The sequence below is a fragment of the Piliocolobus tephrosceles genome, chromosome 12 (genome assembly GCF_002776525.5).
Source record: "Piliocolobus tephrosceles isolate RC106 chromosome 12, ASM277652v3, whole genome shotgun sequence".
NCBI classification, from domain to species: domain Eukaryota; kingdom Metazoa; phylum Chordata; class Mammalia; order Primates; family Cercopithecidae; genus Piliocolobus; species Piliocolobus tephrosceles.
In genome coordinates, this window is record NC_045445.1 from 42,685,396 (window position 1) to 42,711,353 (window position 25,958).

The window sequence follows — 25,958 nt, forward strand, 5'->3', positions numbered from 1 at the left end:
GTTTTCTCTGAACCATGGCCCAAAAAGCATTTTGGATGGCCCTCCCTTGTCTCTCTTCCTTTCCCCTTCTCTTGGCTCTATGTTCTTCTCTTTGCTGTACTTCATCTCCTCTGAGCTGAATTTGGATGGCTAAAGTGTAGCCTCAGTACAAAAATAACTAGAAGAATGCACATCTGTCCTTGAATTTCTGATTAGGGCATAGGTCAGTGACTGTTAGTGACAGAGATGATAAGCAAAACAGGAAATAATATCAAGAAATTAAAGATATTAATGAACTTTTACCCATTAAAGATAAATGTTATCTTTAATTAAGAAATTAAAGATATTAGATTAATAATAGATGTATTTCAGGCTGTATATGTTTGAAAAAGAGAGGATATCAGCTATGTAGACACACACAAAATACCATAAAATGATGATTCATTGGAATTTAAAAAACAATAGTTTTTTTTGTGGACTTACCAGTGCCCAATCCTGTGCTAGACTCTGAGTGGATACAAAGACTTGATCCTAAATATGTAGCAATAATTTAAAAATATTTTTCTACCTTAATAAGAGAATGACAAACAGGGGTTCAATTAAAAAAAACTTTTTCTTTAACAAGATTCAGAACCAAAATATGTGAATTTTTTAGAAGGTGAGCCTCCAATTACTAGAAAATGAAATTCATCCAAAGTCTTTCAACTATGTGTAGGTTAAACAACCCTTGATCTACTATAAATGTAAAGAAAATGAGACTGAAAAGGCTGCAGCTTGTCTCTTCACTTAGTGCTGTGGGTTGCTTTGTAGAGGTTGCAACAGGCCTGGTCCTCATTGGGATTAGGAAATCTCATCATGTAAGTTCCATCCAGCTAAGGTTCCTGTCCCTCCGGCGTGAATCCTACCACCTACTTCAGTAAGAGGTACAGCGAGAAGGGGGCTTTGGCCCTCCAACAGATTGTCCTGCTGCTATAAACCATTGAAAGCTAGAATTCTGATCCCAGCAGCCTATGCAAGAGGTGAATTTAAACAGGGGCTGCTTTGCTTGAAGTGGAAAGATTTGAGTTGAGCTCGTTCCAGGCAATCACACTGGCTGCCATTTTATACAGTCTATTTCTGTCTCCCTGTACACATCCCTCAATTTGCATTCCTGCTGAAACTTGCCACTGGTCTTGCCTTTCTGTGTGGGAGGTGGGATGGATTTGGAGGGTAAAAAGAAAGGCCTTTTTGTGAGGGAGGAGAATACAGGACTTTCACTAGCTGTTCCTCCTAGATGTCTTCAGAGAAACATTTTGTCTCTTGGTCTCTTTGAGAGTTGTTACAGAGACTCTCTTTAACACAGCCATCAGCCTTATTTCTTTCTTTCTTTTACTTTTGACTGAGCTTGAACAAACTTAGCTCATTTTTTAAAGGGTAATTGGCATAATGGGAAGATGAACTATAGGGAAATAGAGACAGAATTCTAAAGATGGTTTACATACAGAGATGTAATTTCTGTGATTTGAAAGGACAATCAAAGGCCCTCGATATATTTCACCAGATTTTAAGGGATATGAGAATGTCAGCTATTAGAGATTTATTCCTTCAGATTCAGTTATGGCCCTTTCTAGGTAGCCAAATCTTACCCAGGGTTGGGGGAATGCCTAGAGAGAACCATAACTGAACATTCTAGCATGAATTAGCTTATCAAAAATTTGCAGTTGACTCATCCTTTCCCAGTAACCAGTTATTGTTCATTGCCAATATATTGGACTTGGATCTTTTTCTCCATTCTTAAGGGAAATGAACATAATTGTGTAAGTACACAATCTTTAACAGGCTCAAAAAGTAACTGGTATGAGTCAAAACTTGGAATAGCCAAGCAGTTTCGATGATTGTATAAACAAGGTCCAAAAGTCAAATTTTTTAGACTATTAAATGTAGGTCAGATGCAAGAAGAGAATTAAATTGTAACAGAAGTGACTAAAATGAGAAACTTCCACCAGACTAATGGCTCCTTGAGGACAGGAGGCATGCCATGTTCTTCTCTGGGCCCTTAACAGTTACCATGGTGGCTGAATTATCATGAGCACTCAATGAATGTTACTCAGTAAGTGAATGAATTAAGACAACTTTCTTGAATGAAAGACCAATTCTAGAGTGTATTAATAATGTTGGGGAGTCCTTTATCATATAGATTTTGTAAAATCATAATAAAAAGGATAGTTACTACTATGCCAGGAATGTGGAAAGTGCTTCATAGGGACAGAGAAAAAGACAGGAGATTTCTCTCTTTTTTTCTTTTTGCCAAAACAAGATACACTTTGCCAGCCTTTCTTGTTCTCATCTTATCCAACTTCATTTTCCCTCAGGTCACACATCTTTTGTGATGTGTAATTATAATCTGTATTCATATAGCACTAATGATTTTCAAAGCATTTTATATGCACTATTTCTTTTTGTTCTATGTTCTATAATTTTAAAAAATTATGAAGCACTCAAAGTAGTATTCACTCCATTTTTCAGGTCAGGAACTTGAGGCACACACTGTTTAAGTCTATGATCACATAGCATTGCGTGACTGAACAAGGACTAGAAGCCAATCCCTTTCCATAATACTACCTGACTCTCAAAATTCAGGGATGGAGATTTGTTTGAAAAACATCAGTTGGTTCTACTGTCTTCATGGTCATACTTTTTGTTGTTGTTCCAAATTCCTCCTTTATAGTCCTTTCTAGGCATATGAAGCTGACACTTGAGAAGTGGCCAAAGCAGACATTATCTTAACTTGGGGGTTTCAATTTTCTCTCTTTTTTTCTTCTTCAATACAGAATTGATGCTTAATTGGCTCTAAAACACCATTGTGTAGAACATCTTTCTACCTCTGCTTAAGCCAGTTGACACAATAGTCTTCTGAAATTTGTTACCCAGAATGCAATGCATCTTCTCTCTCTCTCTCTCCCCCCCCCCCCCCCCCGTCTGTCTGCCTCAGCTTTCACTGACAGTCACAGGAGGAGCAACTGTTGCGCTAGCTGATAGTTCACTGAGGTGTTTCTTCCCTGGGGCTGGCACCTTTCTCACAGAGATTCAAAAGGCGGCAGGTCTAGTGTAATTGCCAGCCAAAACCCTATTTAGTGTTCCCGAATGAAATGAGTAGAGCAGTGTTGTACTGAAACCATAGATGAAGTTGGCTCTCAGAGCCTGGGAAGGATGCCAGGACTAGAAGAGCTTGCAAAAACCAGAGGTCTAGGCAGGCTGAGTCATTAATCATACAACAGTTAGCAACTAGGAAATAAGCTTCTATTAGGGTTAAAGCAAGGCCAAGGGTCAAAAACTAAATAGCAATGAACAATAGTAACAGCAACAACACACTGGAAAATGAGATAAATTCTGCCTTAGCCCAGAAGCCTGCTGAGATGGAGCTGGTTCTTGGAGTAGTCAGCCTGGGATTCATAGGTGGAAGCAAGAAAGCCATCGTCAGAGATGGGGAGTGAAGAGTATAATGGCCAGGGCTAAGGTAAATATCTTGACAGTCATCAAATGCCCTATACAGGGCTTCTCAACCCTGGCACTATTGACATTTTGGCCCAGATAATTCTTTGTTGTAGGGAGCTGTCCTGTGCATTGTAGGACATTTAGCAGCATTCCAGGCCTCTATGTCTTAGATGTCGTGGCACCCCTCCTCCGAGTTGTTACAACCAAAAATGTCTCCAGATATTGTCCAATGTTTTCTGGGAGGAGGATATTGGAGGGAGGCAAATCATCCCTGGTTAATAACCATTGCAGGCCAGGCACAGTGGCTCACTCCTGTAATCTCCACGCTTTGGGAGGCCGAAGCAGGAGGACTGCATGAACCCAGGAGTTCTAGACCAGCCTGGGCAACATGGCAGAACCCCATCATTACAAAAAATACAAACATTAGCCTGGCCTGGTGGCTTGCGCCTGTATTTCCAGCTACACAGGAGGCTGAAGTAGGGAGGATGGCTTGAGCCCAGGAGGCAGAGGTTGCAGTGAGATATGATCGCACCAGTGCACTCCAGTCTGAGTGACAGAAGCTGTGAATTCTGAAAGCTTATTGGCCTTGAGCCTTCTGTATTTACTAAATTATCTCCCAACCAGGGAGACTAAGGTAGCAGCTATAGGCATCTGCAATCTCATACTTCCCAAATGTTTTTTCATATCTAGTGCCTGGCTCATCACTTCCATCAGACTGTTGCAAATCCTAATAACACTGAACATTTAGAGTTTTTCCCAAATTCCACTTAATTGCAAATTCAGTGGTGGATCTGCTCATGGTTTTCATTTCTGAGCACCTAATAGATGGTTTACATGCTAACTGGAACAAATGTGTAAATACTTTTTACTTTTTGCAGTTGAATTCTAAAAGACATATTATTTCTGTTTTCTTATTGTTTACCTTGAGCTTGTCATTTCTTCATTTTCATTTATTTCCCTACTTCCATTCAATCGTATCTGTTACACTGGAAGTATATAGTTGATAAGGTGGAACACCCAGAGCCAGAAGAGAGAAGAGGGAGACAGGATAGGGAATCTTGACTAAAGTCATTTGGCAAAAACTGGGTCTAAGAACCTCTGCTCTGGAAAGTGGTGAGTGCAAAGAACACTGTATCCTCTTACCTGTCTTCCAACTCAGCTTGTTCCCTCATGACCCCACATACTGACTGGTATGGTTTGGCTGTGTCCTCACCCAAATCCCATCTTGAATGGTAGCTCCCACAATTCCCATGTGTGGTGGAAGGGACTCAGTGGCAGAAAATTGAATCATGGGGGCGGTTTCCCTCATACTGTTCTCATGGTAGTGAATAAGTCTCACAAGATCTGATGGTTTTATAAGGGGGAAACCCTTTTCACTTGGTTCTCATTCCCTCTTCCCTCCCACCACATAGCTAAGATGTGACTTGCCCCTCCTTGCCTTCTGCTATGATTGTGAGGTCTCCCCAGTCATGTGAAACTGTGAGTCAGTTAAACCTCTTTCTTTTATAATTACCCAGTCTCTAGTATGTCTTTATTAGTAGTATGAGAATGGACTACTACACTGACCCTTTCCTAAAAATGAGAGGAAGAAGTGTATATACTTTTCCCCCTTATCGTTGCTCTTGTGGTGGAATTGACTGTGTGTCAGAAGAAGCAGGAGATCACTGAAGAACTATCAGAATAGCTCTGTGGACTAAGACAGGGTACAGAAGAGATAACATGATATAGTGGAAATGGTCCTAGACCAGGAGCTGAAACCCAAGTTCTAGTCCATGTTCTTTATTTGTAGACATTTGGTCTTTGCAAATCACCTAAATTTGGTTGACCCTCAGTTTCATTATCCATAAAAAATACTACCTGTTTGCTTATATGGTAACTATATGTTTCAGAGGAGACAATGGGGTAACTGAAGCACAAAATGCATAAAGGCTTTTACAAATGCAAAATGGTATTATTATTATTGCTTAATCACTATTCACACATCTCTTATATTCTAGGCTATAAGAACAGCTCCTTCCTTTTGCCTACAGTGGCAGATCTACTCTCCAGGACTTCCCCTCCAGATCTCCTTTCTACTCTCTGTTCCACCCTGCTCTGTGTCCTGGGAAGCTGACTCTTATCAACAGGCTCCCTTGTTTTTTTGGATTCCAGTTGTATTTAGCCAATGGGGAACACTAACAAGGAGAAATATGAGATTAGGCTATCTATTTCCAGGCACCTTGCCTGAGAGGTTGCTGGGCATCCCTTGACTGAAGGTCATAGCTCTTATCAGGGTGTTCTCTATATATAATTGTCATTCTCTCTCCTTCCCTCTGAGTTCTGGTTCCTGACATCTCCCCTGTCTCCTTCAGGCCTAAGAGTGGTAATGAACTTCACTATTACTATTCCCAAAATTCTACAGTGCCCACTGTGGTTCTTCTATACCCTGCCCATACTTTTGTAATCAATCCCCTTTAGTAAACTCCACTCAATTTATCCACTCCAGGAGTGTCAGGTGTTTCCTACTGGTACCCTGACTGATGGTTGATGTACCCATGAGAACTCATTCTTTCTTCTCTCCTAACCTCCTTCTTGAGTAGCAAAATATACACTTACAGAGTAGGGGATATTATGTAAGAAAATGCAATATGTTTATGGTCATTAGTATTCTGTCCAGCCATGTTGAGGTTAGCTCCTAAGTAATAATTTCAGAATATCTATAATCAAGCTGTATGTCCCTTACCAACTAGGCAGTCATGTTTTTTTTTTTCCTATCCTCAACCAACCACTAAGGAACATTTAGAGGTCATGACTCTCATGCCTACACTCTCCTGAAAAGTTAGCATCCTTCCTAAATTCTAGCAACCTGGGAGGCAATGGGTCTGATGCACACTCTAGTTTTTGGTTTGCTGTAAATCAGTTTGCACTCCTTTGCTTCCCTTGGACTCAGTTTGCAGAGAATGAGCTTACATCCTTTTGCTTCCTTTGGACTGGAGTCTCAGGAAGCCTGGGAAGGGGGGTACAGTTAAGCCTCTGGGATTCCATGACAGCTGCCAGCATTCTGGCCCGGGTGTCACTGCTCATTAACTGTGTCCAACCTGGAATGTTTCATAGACTATCAGGGCTAGAAGAGACCTCAGAAATCAACTAGTCTAGAGACTCTTAATTTGGGATCTATAGACAAGCTTCAAAGAAATCCTTAACCCCACTAAACTATATGGAAAACTAGCTATCTATGGGCATATATGCATTTTTTCTAGGGAGAAGACCGACAGCTTTCATCAAATTCTTGAAAGGGCTTGTGACACAAAAAAGACATAGACCTCAAAAGGCTCTAGACCAGCACCTTCTCCTTATAGCAGAATAAACAGACCCAGAGAGAAAGTGAGCCAGTGTCAAGTTGTAACCTAGAATGCAGGTAGACAATAACTTTCTTTCTTTCTTTTTTTTTTTTTTTAAACAAACCTTTCCTTCCCCTACGGGGTTCAAAAGCCATATCCCTCCCATGCTTTGTGTGTAGCAGACACCAGGAAACTGTTAAATGCAACAGATAACTGTAATGGGCCCTACAAGCACACTCTCTTATTTTAATTGACCTTACTAAATAGAACCTAGAGTTGTGTGGGGCCCAGAGCCAACCTTAGAGCTTAATGGTGCCAAGGGATCAAGCAGGGTTTTTCCACCCCAGTTCTTTCTGATGAATGGAGTTCTGTCTCGTCTCTGTTTCTCTGAGCCAACTTGTCCCCAGGGCCTTGTGGAAGGGCAGGTGTCAGTCCTGGGCAAGTACTCAACAGCCCAACTCCAGCGCCTCTGCAGCTGTTCTCATCCTTGAGAGGCCCCCAGTGGGAGCTGACACAGATTCTTGGAAAAATGGCAAAGGAAAAATAATGAAAAAACACCCTTGAGCATTGAGGGGCTGCCAGCCTTCCAATCAGGCTGGTATTGCCTACCTCAGGTTATTAAATCACCACCAGCTCCAGGTAAAATAGGGTAGAAAGCCTTATTCCTTCCCATCTCCCCTCTGTGCCCCTCTTTCCCATACCACTGATATTTTCATGCTACTCAGAGTCTCCTGCTGTTTTTCCTTACCTGGGTCTCCCCTGTCTAGGAAATGCCTTTGCAGTATAACTTAGGTACCTAGTGTGTCAGAATAAATTAGACAATCTTGAGTTCTAGTATCAGCTCTGTCACTAACCAGCAACGTGACCTTGTACAGGTCACTGAACCTTCATGGACCTTGACATTTCATCTATTAAAAATTAGGCCAATCAACCAAATAAGGTAATGAAGATAAGGGCACCTGACACATGTAAAACAGCAAAAACTATGTAGGATCATTATGGCCCTTCACCATTCAAAGATAAATTATTTTAAAGGTTGAAAACAATAAATTTGAGGACCAATAACTCAGCTGAGATCTGACAGCCCAGATTTAATATAACTGGGTTGCCTGGGGGAAATTCTAGAATGGAGAGAAGAGAGTCACCATTGGCTGTGGGGCTAAGAAGATCAGTGGAAAAAATGACTTGACAGAACACGATCTATTTGAAGAGTTTCTCATGGTACTTATAGCCAAAAGACCAATGTAAAGAGCTTCTGAGGACCAGTCACTCTTCACCAGGCAAGAGTGGAGAGCAATTCAGTCAGATCTAGTGGCGGGAGGATCAGACGGAAGTCAGTCTCAATACGACTTGCTATAGGAATAGGTAAACTGGCTGCACAGGGGCTGGGAATTTCTAGAAAATGGTACAGGTAGTAGGAAAAGAATATCAACTTTTCCCCCACAGTCAGTTAGTCAACACTGTTTCTTAAGGCCCTGGGATGGGTCATATTCTGTAACGAAGCCCCACAAGGCAAGCCAAAGGAAATCAGTGTCTTCAAGAAATGGATGCTTTGATGGGTGAAAGAGGGAGAAAGGACAAAACTCATCATAGAATGATCCAGGCACTCAAAGAAATGGGCTTTAGTTGGGAAGGGGGTTGACATTGTATTGTTTTTAGGGAAACAGTCAGAAAACAAAAAGATCCAGAATTAAGTAAACAAGTCAATTTCATCTCTTATGACTTACTCTTCCACAAGATGCAGAGGACAGTGATCACTAGTAGTCCAGAGATAGCCTTATTATATTGCAATATCCTTAATTATGAAACTAAGATTTAATTATGGGTTTTAGATTCTTCTTACTCTTGCTTGTTACTACTGCTAATAATAATTTTTAAATATGTGTGGGTTTTTTTTTTTTGTACTTTAACTTAGTAGGGATAGAATGGTGAACAAACAGATGAGGTCTCCACTCTTGTGGAGCCTAGATTCTTATGGTGGTGGTGGTTCTACTTTATATTGGGCAATAGGTAAGACCTCTCCACATAGGTGAAATTTGACTTCTGTTACAGTAATATGTCAGAATAAGTATTCTAAAAGGCCTTTTGGCTACAATATAACTAAATTCTGAATAAATCTTAATAACCTTTTTTACATTTCTTTTTTAACAGTTTTATTGTTATATTATTCACATAGTGTATAATTCACCCATTTAAAGTGTATAATTCAATGGTTTTGGTATATTATATTCTTAATGTTTTTAATTTGGTCAAATATGTATAACATAAATTTTGCAATTTTAATGTGTAAAATTAATTTTAATAATTTTATGTGTACAATTCAGTGGCTTTAGTTACATTCACAATATTGTTTGATCAGTATCTAGTTCTAGAACTTTTTAAACCTTTAACACGACAACCAACTGTTACCATTAAGCAATGACTTCTTATTCCTTCCTCCCACTAGCTACTGGCAACTTCCAATCTACTTTTTGACCCTATGAATTTGTCTCTTCTAGATATTTCATGCAAGTGGCATCACACAGTCTTTGTCCTTTTGTGACTCATTATTTCACTTAATATAATGTTTTCAAAGTCCATGTTGTAGCATGTATCAGAACTGCATTCTTTTTTGTAGCTTAATAATATTCCATTCTATGGATATACCACATTTTGCTTATCCATTTCATCTGTTGTCTCTTCTAGCTCTGACAGTCTAAGAAACATTCCAGATTAGACACAAAAGCCAAAATTGACAAATGGGTTCTAATTAAACTAAAAAGCTTCTGCACAGCAGAAGAAGCTATCATCAGAGTGAACAGGCAACCTACAGAATGGGAGAAAAATTTTGCAATGTACCCATCTGACAAAGGTCTAATATCCAGAATTTACAAGGAACTTAAACAAATTTACAAGAAAAAAACAACCCCATGAAAAAATGGGCATGGAATATGAACAGACTTGTCAAAATAAGACATTATGTGGCCAGCAAACATACAAAAAAAAAAGCTCAGCATCACTGATCATTAGAGTAATGCAAATTAAAACCACAATGAGATACTATCTCACACCAGTCAGAATGGTGATTATTAAAACGTCAAGAAACAATAGATGCTGGCGAGGCTGTCGAGAAATAGGAACGCTCTTACACTGTTAGTGGGAATGTAAATTAGTTCAACCTTTGTGGAAGACAGCATGGAGATTCCTCGGGGATCTAGAACTAGAAATACTATTTGACCCAGCAATCCCATTACTGGGTATATACCCAAAGGATTGTAAATCATGCTGCCATAAAGACACATGACTGGCATGAGATAGTATCTCATTGTGGTTTTGATTTGTATTTCTCTAATGATCAGTGATGTTGAGCTTTTTTCCCTATGTTTGTTGGCCATGTAAATGTCTTATTTTGAGAAGTCTGTTTATATCCTTTGCCCACTTTTTCATGGTTTTTTTTTTTTTCTTGTAAATTTTGTTTCAGTTCCTTGTAAATTCTGGATATTAGACCTTTGTCAGATGGGTACACTGCAAAAATTTTCTCCCATTCTGTAGGTTGCCTGTTCACTCTGATGATAGCTTCTTTTGCTGTGCAGAAACTCTTTAGTTTAATTAGAACCTATTTGTCATTTTTGGCTTTTGTTGCAATTGCTTTTGGTGTTTTTGTCATGAACTCTTTGTCCGTGCCTATGTCTTGAATGGTATTGCCTAGGTTTTCTTCTAGGGTTCTTATGGTTTTGGGTTTTACATTTAAGTTTTTAATCCATATTGAGTTAATTTTTGTGTAAGATGTAAGGAAGGGGTCCAGTTTCAGTTTTCTGCATATGGCTAGTCAGTTTTTCCCAGCACCATTTATTGAACAGGAGTTGCTTTCTCCATTGCTTGTTTTTGTCAGGTTTGTCGAAGATCAGATGGATGTAGATGTATGGAGTTATTTCTGAGGTTGCTGTTTTGTTCCATCAGTCTATGTGACTGTTTTGGTACCAGTAACATGCTGTTTCTGTTACTGTAGCCTTTTAGTATAGTTCGAAGTCAGGTAGCATGATGCCTCCAGCTTTGTTCTTTTTGCTTAAGATTGTCTTGGCTATATGGGGTCTTCTTTGATTCCATATGAAATTTAAAGTGTTTTTTTTTTCTAATTCTGCGAAGAATGTCAATGGTAGTTTGATGGGAATTGCATTGAATATATAAATTACTTTGGACAGTATGGCCATTTTCACGATATTGATTTTTCCTATCCACGAGGATGAAATGTTTTTCCATTTGTTTGTGTCCTCTCTTATTTCCTTGAGCAGTGGTTTGTAGTTCTCCTTGAAGAGGTCCTTCATATCCCTTGTTAGCTATATTCCTAGGTATTTTATTCTTTTTTGGTAGTCATTGTCCGTGGGAATTCATTCATGATTTTGTTCTCTGCTTGTGTATTGTTGGTATAAAGGAATGCTTGTGATTTTTGCACATTGATTTTGTATCCTGAGATTTTGCTGAAATTGCTTGTTAGTTTAAGGAGTTTTGGGGCTGAGATGATGGGGTTTTCTAAATTTAAAATCATGTCGTCTGCAAACAGATACAATTTTACTTCCTCTCTTCCTACTTCAATATCCTTTATTTATTTCTCTTACCTGATTGCCCTGGCCAGAACTTCTAATACTATGATGAATAGGAGTGGTAAGAGAGGGCATCCTTGTGTTGTACCAGTTTTCAAAAGAAATGCTTCCAGCTTTTGCCCATTCAGTATGATATTGGCTGTGGGTCTTTATAAATAACTCTTACTATTTTGAGATATGTTCCATCAATATGTAGTTTATCGGGAGATTTTAACATGAAGGAATGTTGAATTTTATCAAAGCCTTTTCTGCATCTTTTGAGATAATCATGTGGTTTTTGTCTTTGGTTCTGTTTATGTGATGGCTTATGTTTATTGATTTGTGTATGTTGAACCAGCCTTGCATCCCAGGATGAAGCCAACTTGTTCGTGATGGGTAAGTTTTTTGATGTGCTGCTTGATTCGGTTCCCCAGTATTTTTTTTTTTTTTTTTTTTTTTTTTTTGAGACAGAGTCTCATTTTGTCGCCCAGGTTGGAGTGCAGTGGCACCATCTCCACTCACTGCAACCTCTGCCTCCCAGATTCAAGCAATTCTCCTGCCTCAGATTCCAGAGTAGCTGGGACTACAGGCGCCCACCACCATGCCTGGCTCATTTTTGTATTTTTAGTAGATACGGGGTTTCACCATGTTGGCCGGGCTGGTCTCAAACTCCTGATCTCAGGTGATCTGACCACCTTAACCTCCCAAAGTGCTGGGATTACAGGCATGAGCCAGCGCTCCCAGTCTGCCAGTATTTTATTGAAAATTTTCGCATCTGTGTTCATCAGAGATGTTGGCCTGAAGTTTTCTATTTTTGTTGTGTTTCTTCATGGTTTTGGTATCAGGATGATGCTGGCTTCATGAAATGAGGTAGGGAGGAGTCCCTCATTTTCAGTCATTTGGAATAGTTTCAGAAATAATGGTACCAGCTTCTCTTTGTACCTCTTGTAGAATTTGGCTGTGAATCTGTCTGGTCCTGGGCATTTATTTTTTTCCCCGGATTGGTAGGCTATTAATTACTGACTCAATTTTACAATTTGTTATTGGTCTATTTGGGGATTCAATTTCTTCCTGGTTTAGAGTGTCCAAGAATTTATCCATTTCTTCTAGATATTCTAGTTTACTTGCGTAGAGCTGTGTATAGTATTCTCTGATGGTAGTTTGTATTTCTGTGAGGTCAGAGGTGATATCCCCTTTACCATTTTTATTGTGTCTATTTGTTTCTTCTCTCTTTTCTTTTTTATTAGGCTAGCTAGTGATCTATCTATTTTGTTAATTTTTTAAAAACCCAGCTCCTGGATTCATTGATTTTTTGGGGGGAGGGGGTTTGTGTGCTTATCTCCTTCAGTTCTATTCTGATCTTAGTTATTTCTTGTCTTTTGCTAGCTTTTGGATTAGTTTGCTCTTGCCTCTCTAGCTCTTTTAATTGTGATGTTAGGTTGTCAATTTGATATCTTTCTAGGTTTCTGATGTGGATATTTAGTGCTATAAATTTCCCTCTTAACACTGCTTTAGCTGTGTCCCAGGGATTCTGGTACGTTGTCTCTTCATTCTCTTTGATTTCAAAGAACTTCTTGATTTCTGCCTTAGTTTCATTATTTAACCAGGAGCCATTCAGGAGCAGTTTGTTCAATTTCCATGTAATTGTGTGTTTTTGAGTGAGTTTCTTAATCCTGAGTTCTAATTTGATTGCACTGTGGACTGAGAGACGGTTAGGATTTCAGTTCTTTTGCATTTGCTTAGGAGTGTTTTACTTCCAATTATGTGGTTGATTTTAGAATAAGTGCCATGTGGTGCTGAGAAGAATGTATATTCTCTTGATTTGGGGTGGAGAGTTCTATAGATGTCTTTTAGATCCACTTGATCCAGAGCTGAGTTCAAGTCTGGAATATCGTTTTTAATTTTCTGTGTTGTTGATATGTCTAATATTAACAGTGGGGTGTTAAAGTCTCCCATTATTATTGTGTGGGAGTCTAAGTCTCTTTGTAGGCCTCTAATAACTTGATTTTTTAATGTGGATTCTCCTGTATTGGGTATATATATTTATATACATATATATATGCTCTTCTTGTTGAATTGTTCCCTTTACGATTATGTAATGTCCTTCTTTGTCTTTTTTTGATCTTTGTTGGTTCAAAGTCTGTTTTGTCAGAGACTGGGTTTGCAACCCCTGCTTTTTTTTCTTTTTTCTTTCCATTTGCTTGGTAAATTTTCCTCCATCCCTTTATTTTGAGCCTGTATGTGTCTTTGTACGTGAGATGCATCTCCTGAATATAGCACACCAATGGGTCTTGACTCTATCCAATTTTCCAGTCTGTGTCTTTTAACTGAGATATTTAGTCCATTTAAATGTAAGGTTAGTATTGATATCTGTTAATCTGGTCCTGTCATAATGATGCTATCTGGTTATTTTGCACACTATTTGATGCCGTTTCTTCATAGTGTCATTGGTTTTTATATTTTGGTGTGTTTTTGCGGTGGCTGGTACCAGTTTTTCCTTTCCATATTTAGTGCTTCTTTCAGGAGCTCTTGCAAGGCAAGCCTGGTGGTAATGAAATCCCTCTGCATTTGCTTGTCTGGAAAGGATTTTATTTCTCCTTTGCTTATGAAGCTTAGTTTGACTGGATATGAAATTCTGGGTGGAAAATTCTTTTCTTTAAGAATGTTAAATATTGACCCCCAATCTCTTCTGGCTTGTAGAGTTTCTGCTGAGAGGTCTGCCCTTAGTCTGATGGGCTTCCCTCTGTAGGTGACCTGGCCTTTCTCTCTGACTGCCCTTAACATTTTTTCCTTCTTTTTGACCTTGGTGAATCTGATGATTATGTGTCTTGGGGTTGTTCTTCTCATGGAATATCTTAGTAGTGTTCTCTGTATTTCCTGAATTTGCATATTGGCCTGTCTTGCTAGGTTGGGGAAGTTCTCCTGGATAATACCCTGAAGTGTGGTTTTTGGCTTGTTTCCATTCTCCCTGTCTCCTTTATGTACTGCAATCAATAGTAGATTCAGTCTTTTTGCAAAGTCCCATATTTCTTGGAGGGTTTGTTCATTCCTTTTCATTCTTTTTTCTCTAGTCTTTTCTGCATGCCTTATTTCAGTACGATGGTCTTCCAACTCTGATATCCTTTCTTCTACTTGGTCAAGTTGGCTATTAATACTTGTGTATGCAGGCCGGGCGCGGTGGCTCAAGCCTGTAATCCCAGCACTTTGGGAGGCCGAGACGGGCGAATCATGAGGTCAGGAGATCGAGACCATCCTGGCTAACACGGTGAAACCCCGTCTCTACTAAAAAATACAAAAAACTAGCCGGGCGTGGTGGCGGGCGCCTGTAGTCCCAGCTACTCAGGAGGCTGAGGCAGGAGAATGGCGTGAACCCGGGAGGCGGAGCTTGCAGTGAGCTGAGATCCGGCCACTGCACTCCAGCCTGGGCGACAGAGCAAGACTCCGTCTCAAAAAAAAACAAAAAAAAAAACAACAAAAAAAACTTGTGTATGCTTCATGAAGTTCTCATGCTGTGTTTTCCAGCTCCATCAGGTCATTTGTATCTCTCTCTAAGGTGGTTATTCTAGTTAGCAGCTCCTCTAACCTTTAATCAAAGTTCTTAGCTTCTTTGCATTGGGTTGGAACATACTCCTTTAGCTCAGCGTAGTTTTTTTTATTACCCATCTTCTGAAGCCTGCTTCTGTCAATTTGTCCATCTCATCCTCCTTCCAATTCTGTGTCCTTGCAGAGACATTGAGATCATTTGGAGGAGAAGAGGTACTCTGGGCTTTTGGGTTTTCAGCATTTTTTCATTGATTCTTTCTCATCTTCATGAGTTTGTCTAGTTTCAATCTTTGAGGCTGCTGACCTTTGCATGGGGTTTTTGTGGGGGCTCTTTGGTTGTTGTTGATGCTGTTGTTGTTGCTTTTTGTTTGTTTGTTTTTCTTTCAATGCTCAGATCCCTCTTACGTAGGGTGGCTGTGGTTTGCTGGGGGTTCACTTCAGGCCCTATTCATCTAGTTCACTCCATGCCTAGAGATGTCACTCAAGGAGGCTGGAGAAACAGCAAAGATGGGTGCTCTTCCTTCTTCTGGTATGTCTGACCTCAAAGGGCACCAACCTCATGCCAGTAGGATCGCTCCTGTATGGGTTTGTCTGACAACCCCTGTTGAAGGGTCTCATCCAGTCAGGTGGCACAGGGAACAGGACCCATTTAATGATGCACTTTGTCCCTTGGTGGTGGGACTGTGCCTCATTGTGGGGAAACCCACTCATCTGGGCTGCCCTGATTCCTCAAAACTACCAGGAAGAAAGACTAAGTCTGCTGGTCTACAGAGACTGCAGCCACCCCTACCCCTACGGGTTCAGGCCCACGGAGATCAGAGATCTGCCCCTGAGCCTCTGGCTAGAGTTAATAGAGTTCCTGCAGGGAAGCCCCACCCAGTGAGGAAGTATGAGTCCGGGTCAGGCCTGAAGAGGCACTCTGGCCACAGTCTGCCACAACCAGTGTGTTGGGCTGTTGGGGACACGTCTTGGGACCAAGCAGTACAGCTCCCTGGCTCCAGCAGGGGAAAAGTGTGGCCTGGAGCTATAGAGATGGATGCTGTCCTTCCCCCACCCAGGGAGCTAAAATGTTTGGATTTTACTCTATCTGTGATGGGTAGACTTTCAAGGGTTTTAAACAGAAGAGTGATATTCCTGATTAAAATAGTAAAATACTACTCTGACTGCTTTATGCAAAACAAAATAGGTATTTGTAGGGCATGGGGAGGGCATGCTGCCTAGAGAACAGTTATGAGACTATATTGTAGTATATTTTGGACTAGTACTGTGACCAGGGAGAGGGAGAAAAGTGGCTCCTAATGTAAAATGACTGTCAGGTTTCTGGTTTGGGTAACTGTGTGAATTGTGCCTTTTCTTTAAGATAAGGAAGGCTGAAGGGAGGTAAAATACGGAGGAGAGAAATAAGAATTTAGTCTTGAGCATATTAAACGTGGGATGCCTATCAGACAGGCAAGTGGAGATATTGAACAGGCAGTTGGATGGATATGCATGTCTAGAGTACAGGGGTAAGAAGGACCTGGAGATATCAATGTGTGAGTATTCAGTATATATATGACATGTGTCTTAGTTAATTTTCTGTTGCTTATAACAGAATACCTGAAGCTGGGTAATTTATAAAGAAACATAATTTATTTCTTACAGTCCTGGAGGCTGCGAAGTTCAAGGTCAATGGGCCAAATCTGGTGAGGGTCTTCTTGCTGGTAGGGACTTTCTGTAGAGTTCCAAGGTTGAATAGGGCATCACATGGCAAGGGGACTGAACATGCTAGCTCAGGTCTCACTTTCTCTTCTTATAAAGCCACCAGTTCTCTTCCCATGATAACTCATTAATCCATTAACCCATTCATCCAGAGCCCTCATGACCCAATCACCTCTTAAAAACCCCACCTTTCAATAATGCCACACTGGGGAGTAAGTTTCAACATGAGTTTTGGAAGGCACAAACATTGAAACCATAGCAGTGTGTAAAGAATTAGAACTGGATATGATCACCTAGTAAAAATATGTAAATAAAAAATAAAAGAGATGTAAGACCTGAGCACTGGGGCTTTCAAATACTGGAAGTCTAAAAAAGGAAAAGAATCTAGCAAAGGATATTGAAGCAGAAAGAAATTCAGAAGACTGTGATCTCACAGAAGCAAAGAAGGAAAAGTATTTAGGGAAAAGAACTCAATCAACTTATATCCAGTGTTGCTGATGGGTTGAGTAAGATGAGGCCAGAGAAGGACCATTGGATTTGACAACATGGAAGCCATTGTTGGCCTTGATAAGAGCAGCCTTGGTGGAGCAATGAGAATGGAAGCCTGATTGGATTGAGTTGAGAGGAGAATTACAGGTATGAAATAGAACATAAAATACCATAAATGTGGAAGTGTTTCAAAAACAGTAAAAATACCATACAAGGGCAAGTGCCATTGTTATTATTTCAGCACAGATTTTAGGGAAGTTCAGGGCATTGAATAAAGAGATCTGTGCCAAAAAAAAAAAAAAAAAAAAAAAAGGAAAAGGCACTGTAGAACCAAGGAGCTTGTTGCGCAGGCAAAAATGTTGTCATAAAAAACCCGCAAGAAAGGCTTCAAGATAACCCCAGAAGCATGAGTTTGATTAAAAAAAAAAAAAAAAAAAAGTCAGGGTTGTTTCAGAAAGGTTGCTGCAGCTCACCAAGCCAACCCTGTGTCAACCTCCGACTGGAGCTGGTCCAGGGCTGGTAGGTGGGAAATGTTCCAAAATACGAGTAGCAGTAACATTTAGAAAAAGCCTCATCTGTTATGTTTACTGATATTTTATTAACTCATTTTGCAAAACTTCCCTGCCGTTCTTGATAGGCAAGGCACACTGTTGGCAAGACAGAAAAATCATTGTGGTTTGTGTTCCTTGCCACAGTGTTTCCCTCTTCTTTACCGCTCCGGCCACTCCTTCTCATAGACACTCTCTGCCCTTCTCTTCACCCTGAATTCCACCAATAGACAACTCTATGGTTTGCCTGTGCAGAAGGTGGGCAGGTGAGTCTAGGCGATTGTGCTGTGCACAGCTTTGGAAGATTAGAATGCCTTACTGTAGTCAACAGGATGCAACTCTTTTCTTTCTAAGTTTGTTAAGAAAAAGGTACCTACCTTTGTTTTGCAATCACTTCTGCCTCCATCAACCTATATTCCACTCATTCTTCAAGACTCAGTTTTTCTCTGTGAAGCCTTCCCCAGTTCATAATTATAATTGTTCTCTTTGTCTTCTGTGCTTCCCTTGGTCTTTGCATCTTTATAATAGTGCTAACAACAGCCTGCCTTGTATTCCAATTATTTGTGTAATCCTGACTTGCTTATTATGTTGTCAACTCTTTGAAGACAGGGCCCTTTATTATACATTTTTGTATCTCTTACAGAGTTCCTTTGCCCTAGTAAGTGCTTAATGTGTCAATATTAGTAAAATTTAACTTTTAATGAAAATAGTTTACAAGTTAAAAGTGAGCATCATAGATAATGTGAGCAAGACCTTACTTCTTGAGAAAACATTTCTTTCTGAATAGTTAGGTAAGGGAAATTTAGAATCTGCTAGCATCAGGCATGTTCAAAAAGGAACTGCCAGCATCTGTAATATGTGGATGGAGAATCTAATCAAGCTTAAATCAAGTCACACAGTGAAGTTTCTATTTGCAGCTAATAGACTCAAACTGCTCCAACACAGTGATCTGTTGTCTCCATTTCCCCATGTGTACTTTGACACTCAAGCCACTGGACTATCCATATAATCTATTGTTCACACTAATGCACAACCAAGCTGGCTTCCCTTCCCCCAACACCTGCTGTTTTTTTTTTTTTTTAAAGGAAGAGCATTGAGTTAATTGTTCCATGTTAATGTGAGTTGATTTTACTGATTTTGTGCTGGCAGTTGATTAATTATAAAGGTAGGTGTCATGCCTTTGTGTTCTCTTCCCTAACTTAAAAATCCAAGTATGATTCATACTGAAGCTGATATCAGCAAGACCTTTGATCCACTAGGATGCTGTAATGCTGTCAGTGATATTATGATGATTATTATATTTACTATTTCTGTTGCCCTCTTGTAATGGAAATTATATCTCAAAAAACTAATTTGGAAAATCATACGTCTATAATGTTAGCTAAGGTGGACTTTGTATCACATTACCTCCATTGAATTTTAAAAAGCAGGTGTTAAGTGAGTGTGAGTTTCATCTGAGAATTATTTCTTATATTCCATTCTTCTTCTCCTCCTCCTCCTTCTTTTCCTTCTTCTTCTTTCTTTTCTTCCTCCTTCTCCTTGTCCTCCTTCTCCACCATATACTTGGTTATTAGTTACAGTAATGAATAGGAGTTTTGTTGTCCATAGATTAAAAATATACTTAAAGAAGATTATTTTTTTCAATCCAGTAAGATGTTCTAATGCATAGCAGGCATTGATTAGGACAAATATAGACTTTCCTGCCTAGGCTATAGATATGCCTTTGAAGTCAGTGCTTTAGGATGATATGTTCTTTCAGGCAACTGAGTTATTTTGTCCTGAATTGAAGCAGAACACCTGAATGCTAGTCCCAATTCTGTCATGAGCCAGCTGTGTATCCTTGGGACACTTTGACTCACTGTGCTTTGAGTTCCTCTTATTTAAGATGGAGAGCATTCTATTTTCCCAACACTGTAACAAAGATGGGGGGCTGCTGTATCTCAATAGCCAAGACATTTAGGAAAGCTGGGTATCTACATGCACAAAGTACATTTGTCTGCATTTGGGAGCCAGTAAAATGTGGAATGGGATCACACAAAGACATCTGATGCTGAACAGCTGGATTGTAGCATGGTTGTGTTTGAAGCCAGCAACACCATTGTTGAGTTTGTCAGAAGCATAGGGGACTTTGCTTTTCTTAGAAGCTCCCCAAAGGAGGGGTTATCCAAAGGCTTTTCCCAAAGCCTGGGTGAGGGTGGAGAGGCTTGTGGTTGGAGGAGGGTGGGTCATTATAACAGCAATCCCTGGAGGAATATGTAAGGCATTATTGTCCTACAATAGGATATCATGGCATGTGTCTGAGATGGCTGCTTTGGAGCTTTTAGATTTTCTTTTTAGGAAGCAATTTCCACAAATACCTCCAAAATGAATGCTCTGGTGACTTTGCAGGGAAGGTTGCTGTTTGAAGCATTTACTAAATTCTTTTTTACAGCTATTAGCTAGTTTCAATTTTCTATTTCTTTTTGAACTAATTCGATTATTGAGATTTTTCTTTTCTTTTTTTTTTTTTTTTTGATGGAGTCTCTCTCTGTCGCTGGGCAGGAGTGCAGTGGCGTGATCTCAGCTCACTGCAATCTCTGCTCCCAGGTTCCAGCGATTCTCCTGCCTCAGCTCCCCCCCCCCCCCCCCCCCCCCCCCAGTAACTGGGGTTACAGGCTTGCACCACCACGCCTGACTAATTTTTTGTATTTTAGTAGAGACGGGGTTTCACCATGTTGGCCAGGATGATCTCGAACTCCTGACCTCGTGATCCACCCGCCTCGGCCTCCCAAAGTGCTGGGATTACAGACGTGAGCCACTGCGCCCGGCCTAGACTTTTCTTAAAAATCATCCATTTCATTTGTTTTCAAACTAATTAGCATAGTTATGTGAAGAATAGTTTCTGAATTCGTATTATTTCTACTTTCTTGTTCCTAAATTTGTTTGTGTTGCCTTTTAAAGTCTCTAAATGCTACTCTCCATTGTCTGCTGCAATTGATTTCATCTTTCTTATTCCTACTTTTCTGTCTTTGTATATCCTTACAAAGCTGCTGAATGTTCCTGTATCTTACCTTCTTTGCATGCAGCTGAGGCAGAAACAGCCCTAAGTAAATTTTCACTATGTGATAAGCTCTCTACAAGGAACCACAGGAAGATATATTGGAAGGTATAAATTGGGCTGTTAGATTCAGAAATCTGTGATCCAATGGGGAGAACTAAGTGAGTCCTCATGAAAATACAGGCAGGTCTTGAAACAAAGTGGTAAATCCTTGAGACCACTAACAGAGGGACACTCACGGGTGAGGTGTTCCTGACTCATGACCAAAAATAAAGACAGCTAGTCAGGGTCAAAGGCAGCCTTGAATAAGAAGATATGGCAGAGATCGGCCGGGCACGGTGGTTCACGCCTGTAATCCCAGCACTTTGGGAGGCTGAGGCAGGCGGATCACGAGGTCAGGAGATCGAGACCATCCTGGCTAACATAGTGAAACCTCGTCTCTACTAAAAATACAAAAAAATTAGCCGGGTGTGGTGGCGGGCGCCTGTAGTCCCAGCTACTCAGGAGGCTGAGGCAGGAGAATGGCATGAACCTGGGAGGCAGAGCTGGCAATGAGCTGAGACTGCGCCACTGCACTCCAACCTGGGGGACAGAACGAGACTCCGTCTCAACAAAAAAAAGAAGAAGAAGAAGAAGATAAGGCAGAGATCTTCAGGGTCAAGGATGTGGCGGCAGGTAAATAGTTCAGAGATATTTGGTGTATCAGAGTTAAGAACTCTGCGTTTTATTAAGCCTAGGTCCAAGATATTGGTGGGAGGTCTGCAGCTAGGATCAAAACCATGTAGCCTCTGTCATTGGATCCACTACTAGGACAATATGCAGGATGCCTATTGAACTAATAGTGCTAACTAGTGACTAGGGTCATTTGGACATGGTAATAAATAGCTTTCACAGCACCAACAGATACTCCCATCCTAGCACTCATGACACTAAATTGAAATACTCTATTTCAATGTATCTCACCTCATCAGACTGTGAGCTCCATGAAGTCATGGCCTGAGTCTTATTCATCATTGTCTCCCCAGTGACTGATATATATGTAAGTGCTTTGTATTGCCAAGTGGTTAAAAGGAAAGGCTTTGAAGTTAGATAGATCTGTGTTTATTTGGCTTCATTGATTTCCACCTGGAAAACTTACTTATTGTCTCTGGGTCTCAGTTTTCTCAAGTCTAAAATAATAACGACAATAAATACTGACTTCTAGGGTTTCTTGTGAGAGTAAAATGAGATGACAGATCTGGAAGTACTTACCAGAGTGTCTGTCACAGAGTAAGCATTCAATTAGTTTGTAGCTCTGATTGTCATTCTGTGATCGTGGAATGAATGGGTGAAGGACAAGTGGGTTGAAGAAAGGTGTTGGCCAATTTGATGAGGTCAAGACCCAGGACTGGAAAGAGGCTTAATGAGAGTGACCCGCAGTCCTTCGAGTCACCTTCTCTTCTCTGGGCATCTCTTGGATGATTGAGAGCCTGACACAATAGGGATAATCTTTAAGCATATCTCCTTTTGTGTAAGGCTTGCAATCATTTCGTCTGGGAAAACAGGGATTGAGTTAACCTTGGGTGGGGGATTTGTTAATAATATAAATATTTTTTGAATGTAACATATTGCTCTCTGCACCCAGCAAGCTGTTGTTAGTTTGTGAGCACCATCCCTTTGAAAAGCCATTGCTGGCAGCTTGAATGGGAAACTTAGAACAATTAGAGGTTTTGAACACTTTCAAACTAAGAGGTGGGATAAGTATGTTTTGACTCTATGGTTCCTCCCGGGGTTTCCCTGATGTGCTGTACTAATTATCAGATGTAATTAGGAAAGCCGAGAAGTGGGGAGACTGCAGGGAGCACCATACTTTCCCAGGAACCCTCATCTCTTTATGCAGAAAGGGGGTTGGGGAGACTGTCTGTCTGTTGTGGAGAAGCAGTAATGCTTAGGATGCTAGCAGGCATGAGGGTCCTGGGAACATGGCTCTACTAGTAGAAACTCAGGCCTATTGGGACCAATTGCTCAGATGAAGCTTTAAGTTTTCCTCTTCTGGTTTCACAGGAAGAAATGGTATTCTGGGCCACTACCAGGTTCTTGGCCAGCTTTTAGCAAAAGTTCAATTTTTGTGTGTCCAAAGCAGTTAAGAAATGATGTCCTTTTAGAACTCATTCAGATGAAGCGGCACATTTCCACTTCTGGGTCAGCTACAGTCAGGCTGCAGAAGATTTTTCTCATCTGCCTTGGCCCAGTCCCTCGCCCTAGAGTTGGGCCAGGAGCTCCCTGTCTTTGAGGCTCTGAGAAAAGATGACATTTGTAGGGCCATCTACTTGTTGACTTTTCTTCAGAAAAGGGCATTCCATTTGGACATGGTCTCAGTCTTACTCATGACTCAATTGAAACTACCACACTTGAAACATGGATAGACAATGGTACTCAGTGTATCATCACTCACTAGGGATCATGATTCAGACTATGAGTGTGGTAGGTGTTTTAAGAAAAAGAAAACTCCTGGGAGCTGAGATGATGGCCTAGATGGGAAGCTTTTCTCCTTGTCAATGTAGTGTGAAGTTCATTGTCAGGACCATCATATACCAATCAGTGTTTCTGCTTTCTCCATAGGTAACCTGTCTCCATGATTTCTTTGGTGATGATGATGTGTTTATTGCCTGTGGTCCTGAAAAATTTCGCTATGCTCAGGATGATTTTTCTCTGGATGAAAATGGTAAGCATAACCACTGGGTTTTATTCCTCCATTGTTCTCTCCCCTTCTATCCCTTAGGATTTCCATGGGTGTATATAGGGTGGAAAACATCCATGCCTGATCCTTCAAGGGCTTATAATGTTAGTCTTTCTCCTGTATATTTGGATACATGGGTCATGACCCATGTAAGACTGAAAGACTGACTGGACGTCCCAGAGTCCCAGGCTCCAAACTCAATAAAACTCACTGTCTGCCCCAATAGTGACCATATTTCTTGAACCATATATCATATCACATGGGATAACAGGCACAATCAGACCACAGGAAGGAATATTTTCAGTCAGAACTTGGATATTATCCATATCCTTTTTTTTTTTTCCCATTCAACATCCTCCAGCTACTTAGCTCATGATTATGGTTCCAATTTAGAGAGATTTTTCCACAGTATTCTTAGTATCAAACCCTTTTCACACTATCAGACTTGCTGCCCCATTCATCTGCCTTGTGATTCAGGATTGCAGAGGGTTGTTAATAATAAGAAGGATCTAATCGTCTTCCCATCTCCCTTTGTTTGAGTCCAAGCTCCAGGTATACATTAAAAGTTAATTAGCTCACGCAGCAACAAGGGTAGAATGTGATGCTGATGGAAAGACACATTCAGAGCATATTTCCCATTTAGGAGAAGCAAAGTGTGAAAAAAAAATCAAAGGGAATTTTGCTAACATAGACTTTATAAACAACTCAAGTGACAAGAACCCCGTAAGAGGTGGCATTTCTGCTGTATTCCCTTTAGGAAGAGGCAATGACTATAGAAAAGCTAAACAAACCCCAGGTTATGTCCAATTTCCTATACCTTCTGTATCTTCAGCTCTGGACAGTGATCACTAAAGGACACCAAACAAAACAAGAAGTGAAACAAACAAAAAGGGGCTTTCTGCTTAACTCAGTTTCCTAAAATATTCAATTTACCACAAAAGCTCCTCTAATCTTTCTGTTTAATTTATATTTCAATGCACCTTTAAGTAGGAGGCAACAAGAAAGTGTTTAAAGGAAAGAATATATCCTCTACTCTGCTGTTTGATTCCCCTTTTTTGCATCACAGCACAAGGTTGGAAAAACTATAGCAAAAAGAGCACCAAACTGAAACTCAGGAGACTTGACTTTTATTCCTTGCTTTACTAATTTCTTGTTTTGTGGCCCTAGGCAAGGGGGTTAAGTTTTTTGTACTCTCATCAGCAAAATGAGTATAATAATCCTTCTAATAAATTAGCACTATTAGTGCCCGAACTGACCATAGAAGGGGATGCTGAGTGCTGCATAGAAAGGGTGTTCTAAGGGTGTCAGACTGAGGCTAGGGCAAATACAAAACGTTTGGCAGACTCTCCCATACACCAGCAATCTTTCTTAAGTTTTGAGTGGCAGAGTCACTGCTGGCCCATTTGTTCATTAACCCCCGATAAGGGATTGTAATAACATACACGGGAAATCGAAAAGAACTCGGTAAATGCAAGATAGTGGTGGTCATAGTGCTTATTTATATAAAGTGTCATGATATCCATCATGTGACTATTACAACATGTGGCATGTAATAGACAGTAAGTGGTAGTTCTCTACCTCTCCTTCAGATTAGTCAATGGATGTTTCATCTGTGTAGCTGTAACCTCTGAGCTGTTAATCTCTAGTTCAGGGAAATTAATTAAACATTATATCAATAGGTGCTATTCTGAGACATAGCTAGCTTGTCCATAAATGATTGAGTTGACTATTTAATTGCCTACTTGACCTGTTTTTGGACTCTTGCCCTTGTTTTCATAATTCAGGGGCTCAAACACCTAGTTTAGCCCAGGTGGCTTTTGAAGGTTTCCCTAATGCCTCCCTCCCCAGAACCATGGCTCCTACTAATAATAAGGACCACATTGTAGTCCTGACCCATTTAGGTCTTTTGGCCTGTGGGGGTTATTCCGGTTTCCAGAGGCTGATAACATGCTGAGCCTGTTTTACCCTCTACTAAGCTGTTTGTGTCCTTTGGCCCCAGAATGCCGAGTCATGAAGGGAAACCCATCAGCCACAGCTGGCCCAAAGGCATCCCCAACACCTCAGAAGAGTTCAGCCAAGAGCCCTGGTCCTATGCGCCGAAGCAAGTCTCCAGCTGACTCAGGTAACGACCAAGACGGTGAGTGCTCTTTTCCTAACTGTGCACGCTGACTTCATTTATGGAGAACAATACTGTCTGCATGCAGAGGAATCAGTTCCTCATGAGCACTACTGTGTCTCCATGAAACCCTATTCTGTCAATTCAGGGACTAAACAGTCAAACTTGTTTGGAGTCATGGAGGCACAGCTACAACCATTATTCCACTCAAATGGATGCAAACCAGAAACCTGGCCCATTGTCTATGCTTGCTGTAATGCTTACTGTCATGGTTGTCATCATTTTCATCATCTTCAACATCATGTGGCAAAAACATATTCAATTGAATAATCAAGTTAACCATAAACCTGAAATTAAAAATCAGAATCAAGAAAAAGAATATAAACAACAATACCCCAAAGTGTCAACATAGTTGACTCACTTGAGCTTCAAATTTGACTCTGAAGTAATTAGAAGCCAAAACAAAAAGGGAAACA

General features: G+C 40.4%; 1 protein-coding gene across 8 annotated transcripts in view; it reads left to right on the top strand.

Annotated features, from left to right (window-relative positions):
* DCX (doublecortin) overlaps positions 1-25,958 on the top strand; it is a 122,273-nt gene that overhangs the window by 59,283 nt on the left and 37,032 nt on the right. For 5 of the 8 annotated variants that reach the window (XM_023203117.1, XM_031936630.1, XM_023203118.1 and 2 more), the window contains exons 4-5: positions 23,249-23,351; positions 25,366-25,488. In XM_023203117.1, the coding sequence (XP_023058885.1) occupies positions 23,249-23,351; positions 25,366-25,488 (226 nt within the window). Of the gene's footprint in view, positions 1-23,248; positions 23,352-25,365; positions 25,504-25,958 lie in introns of all 8 variants that reach the window. The other 3 variants (XM_023203115.1, XM_031936629.1, XM_023203114.1) reach the window with 1 other exon arrangement.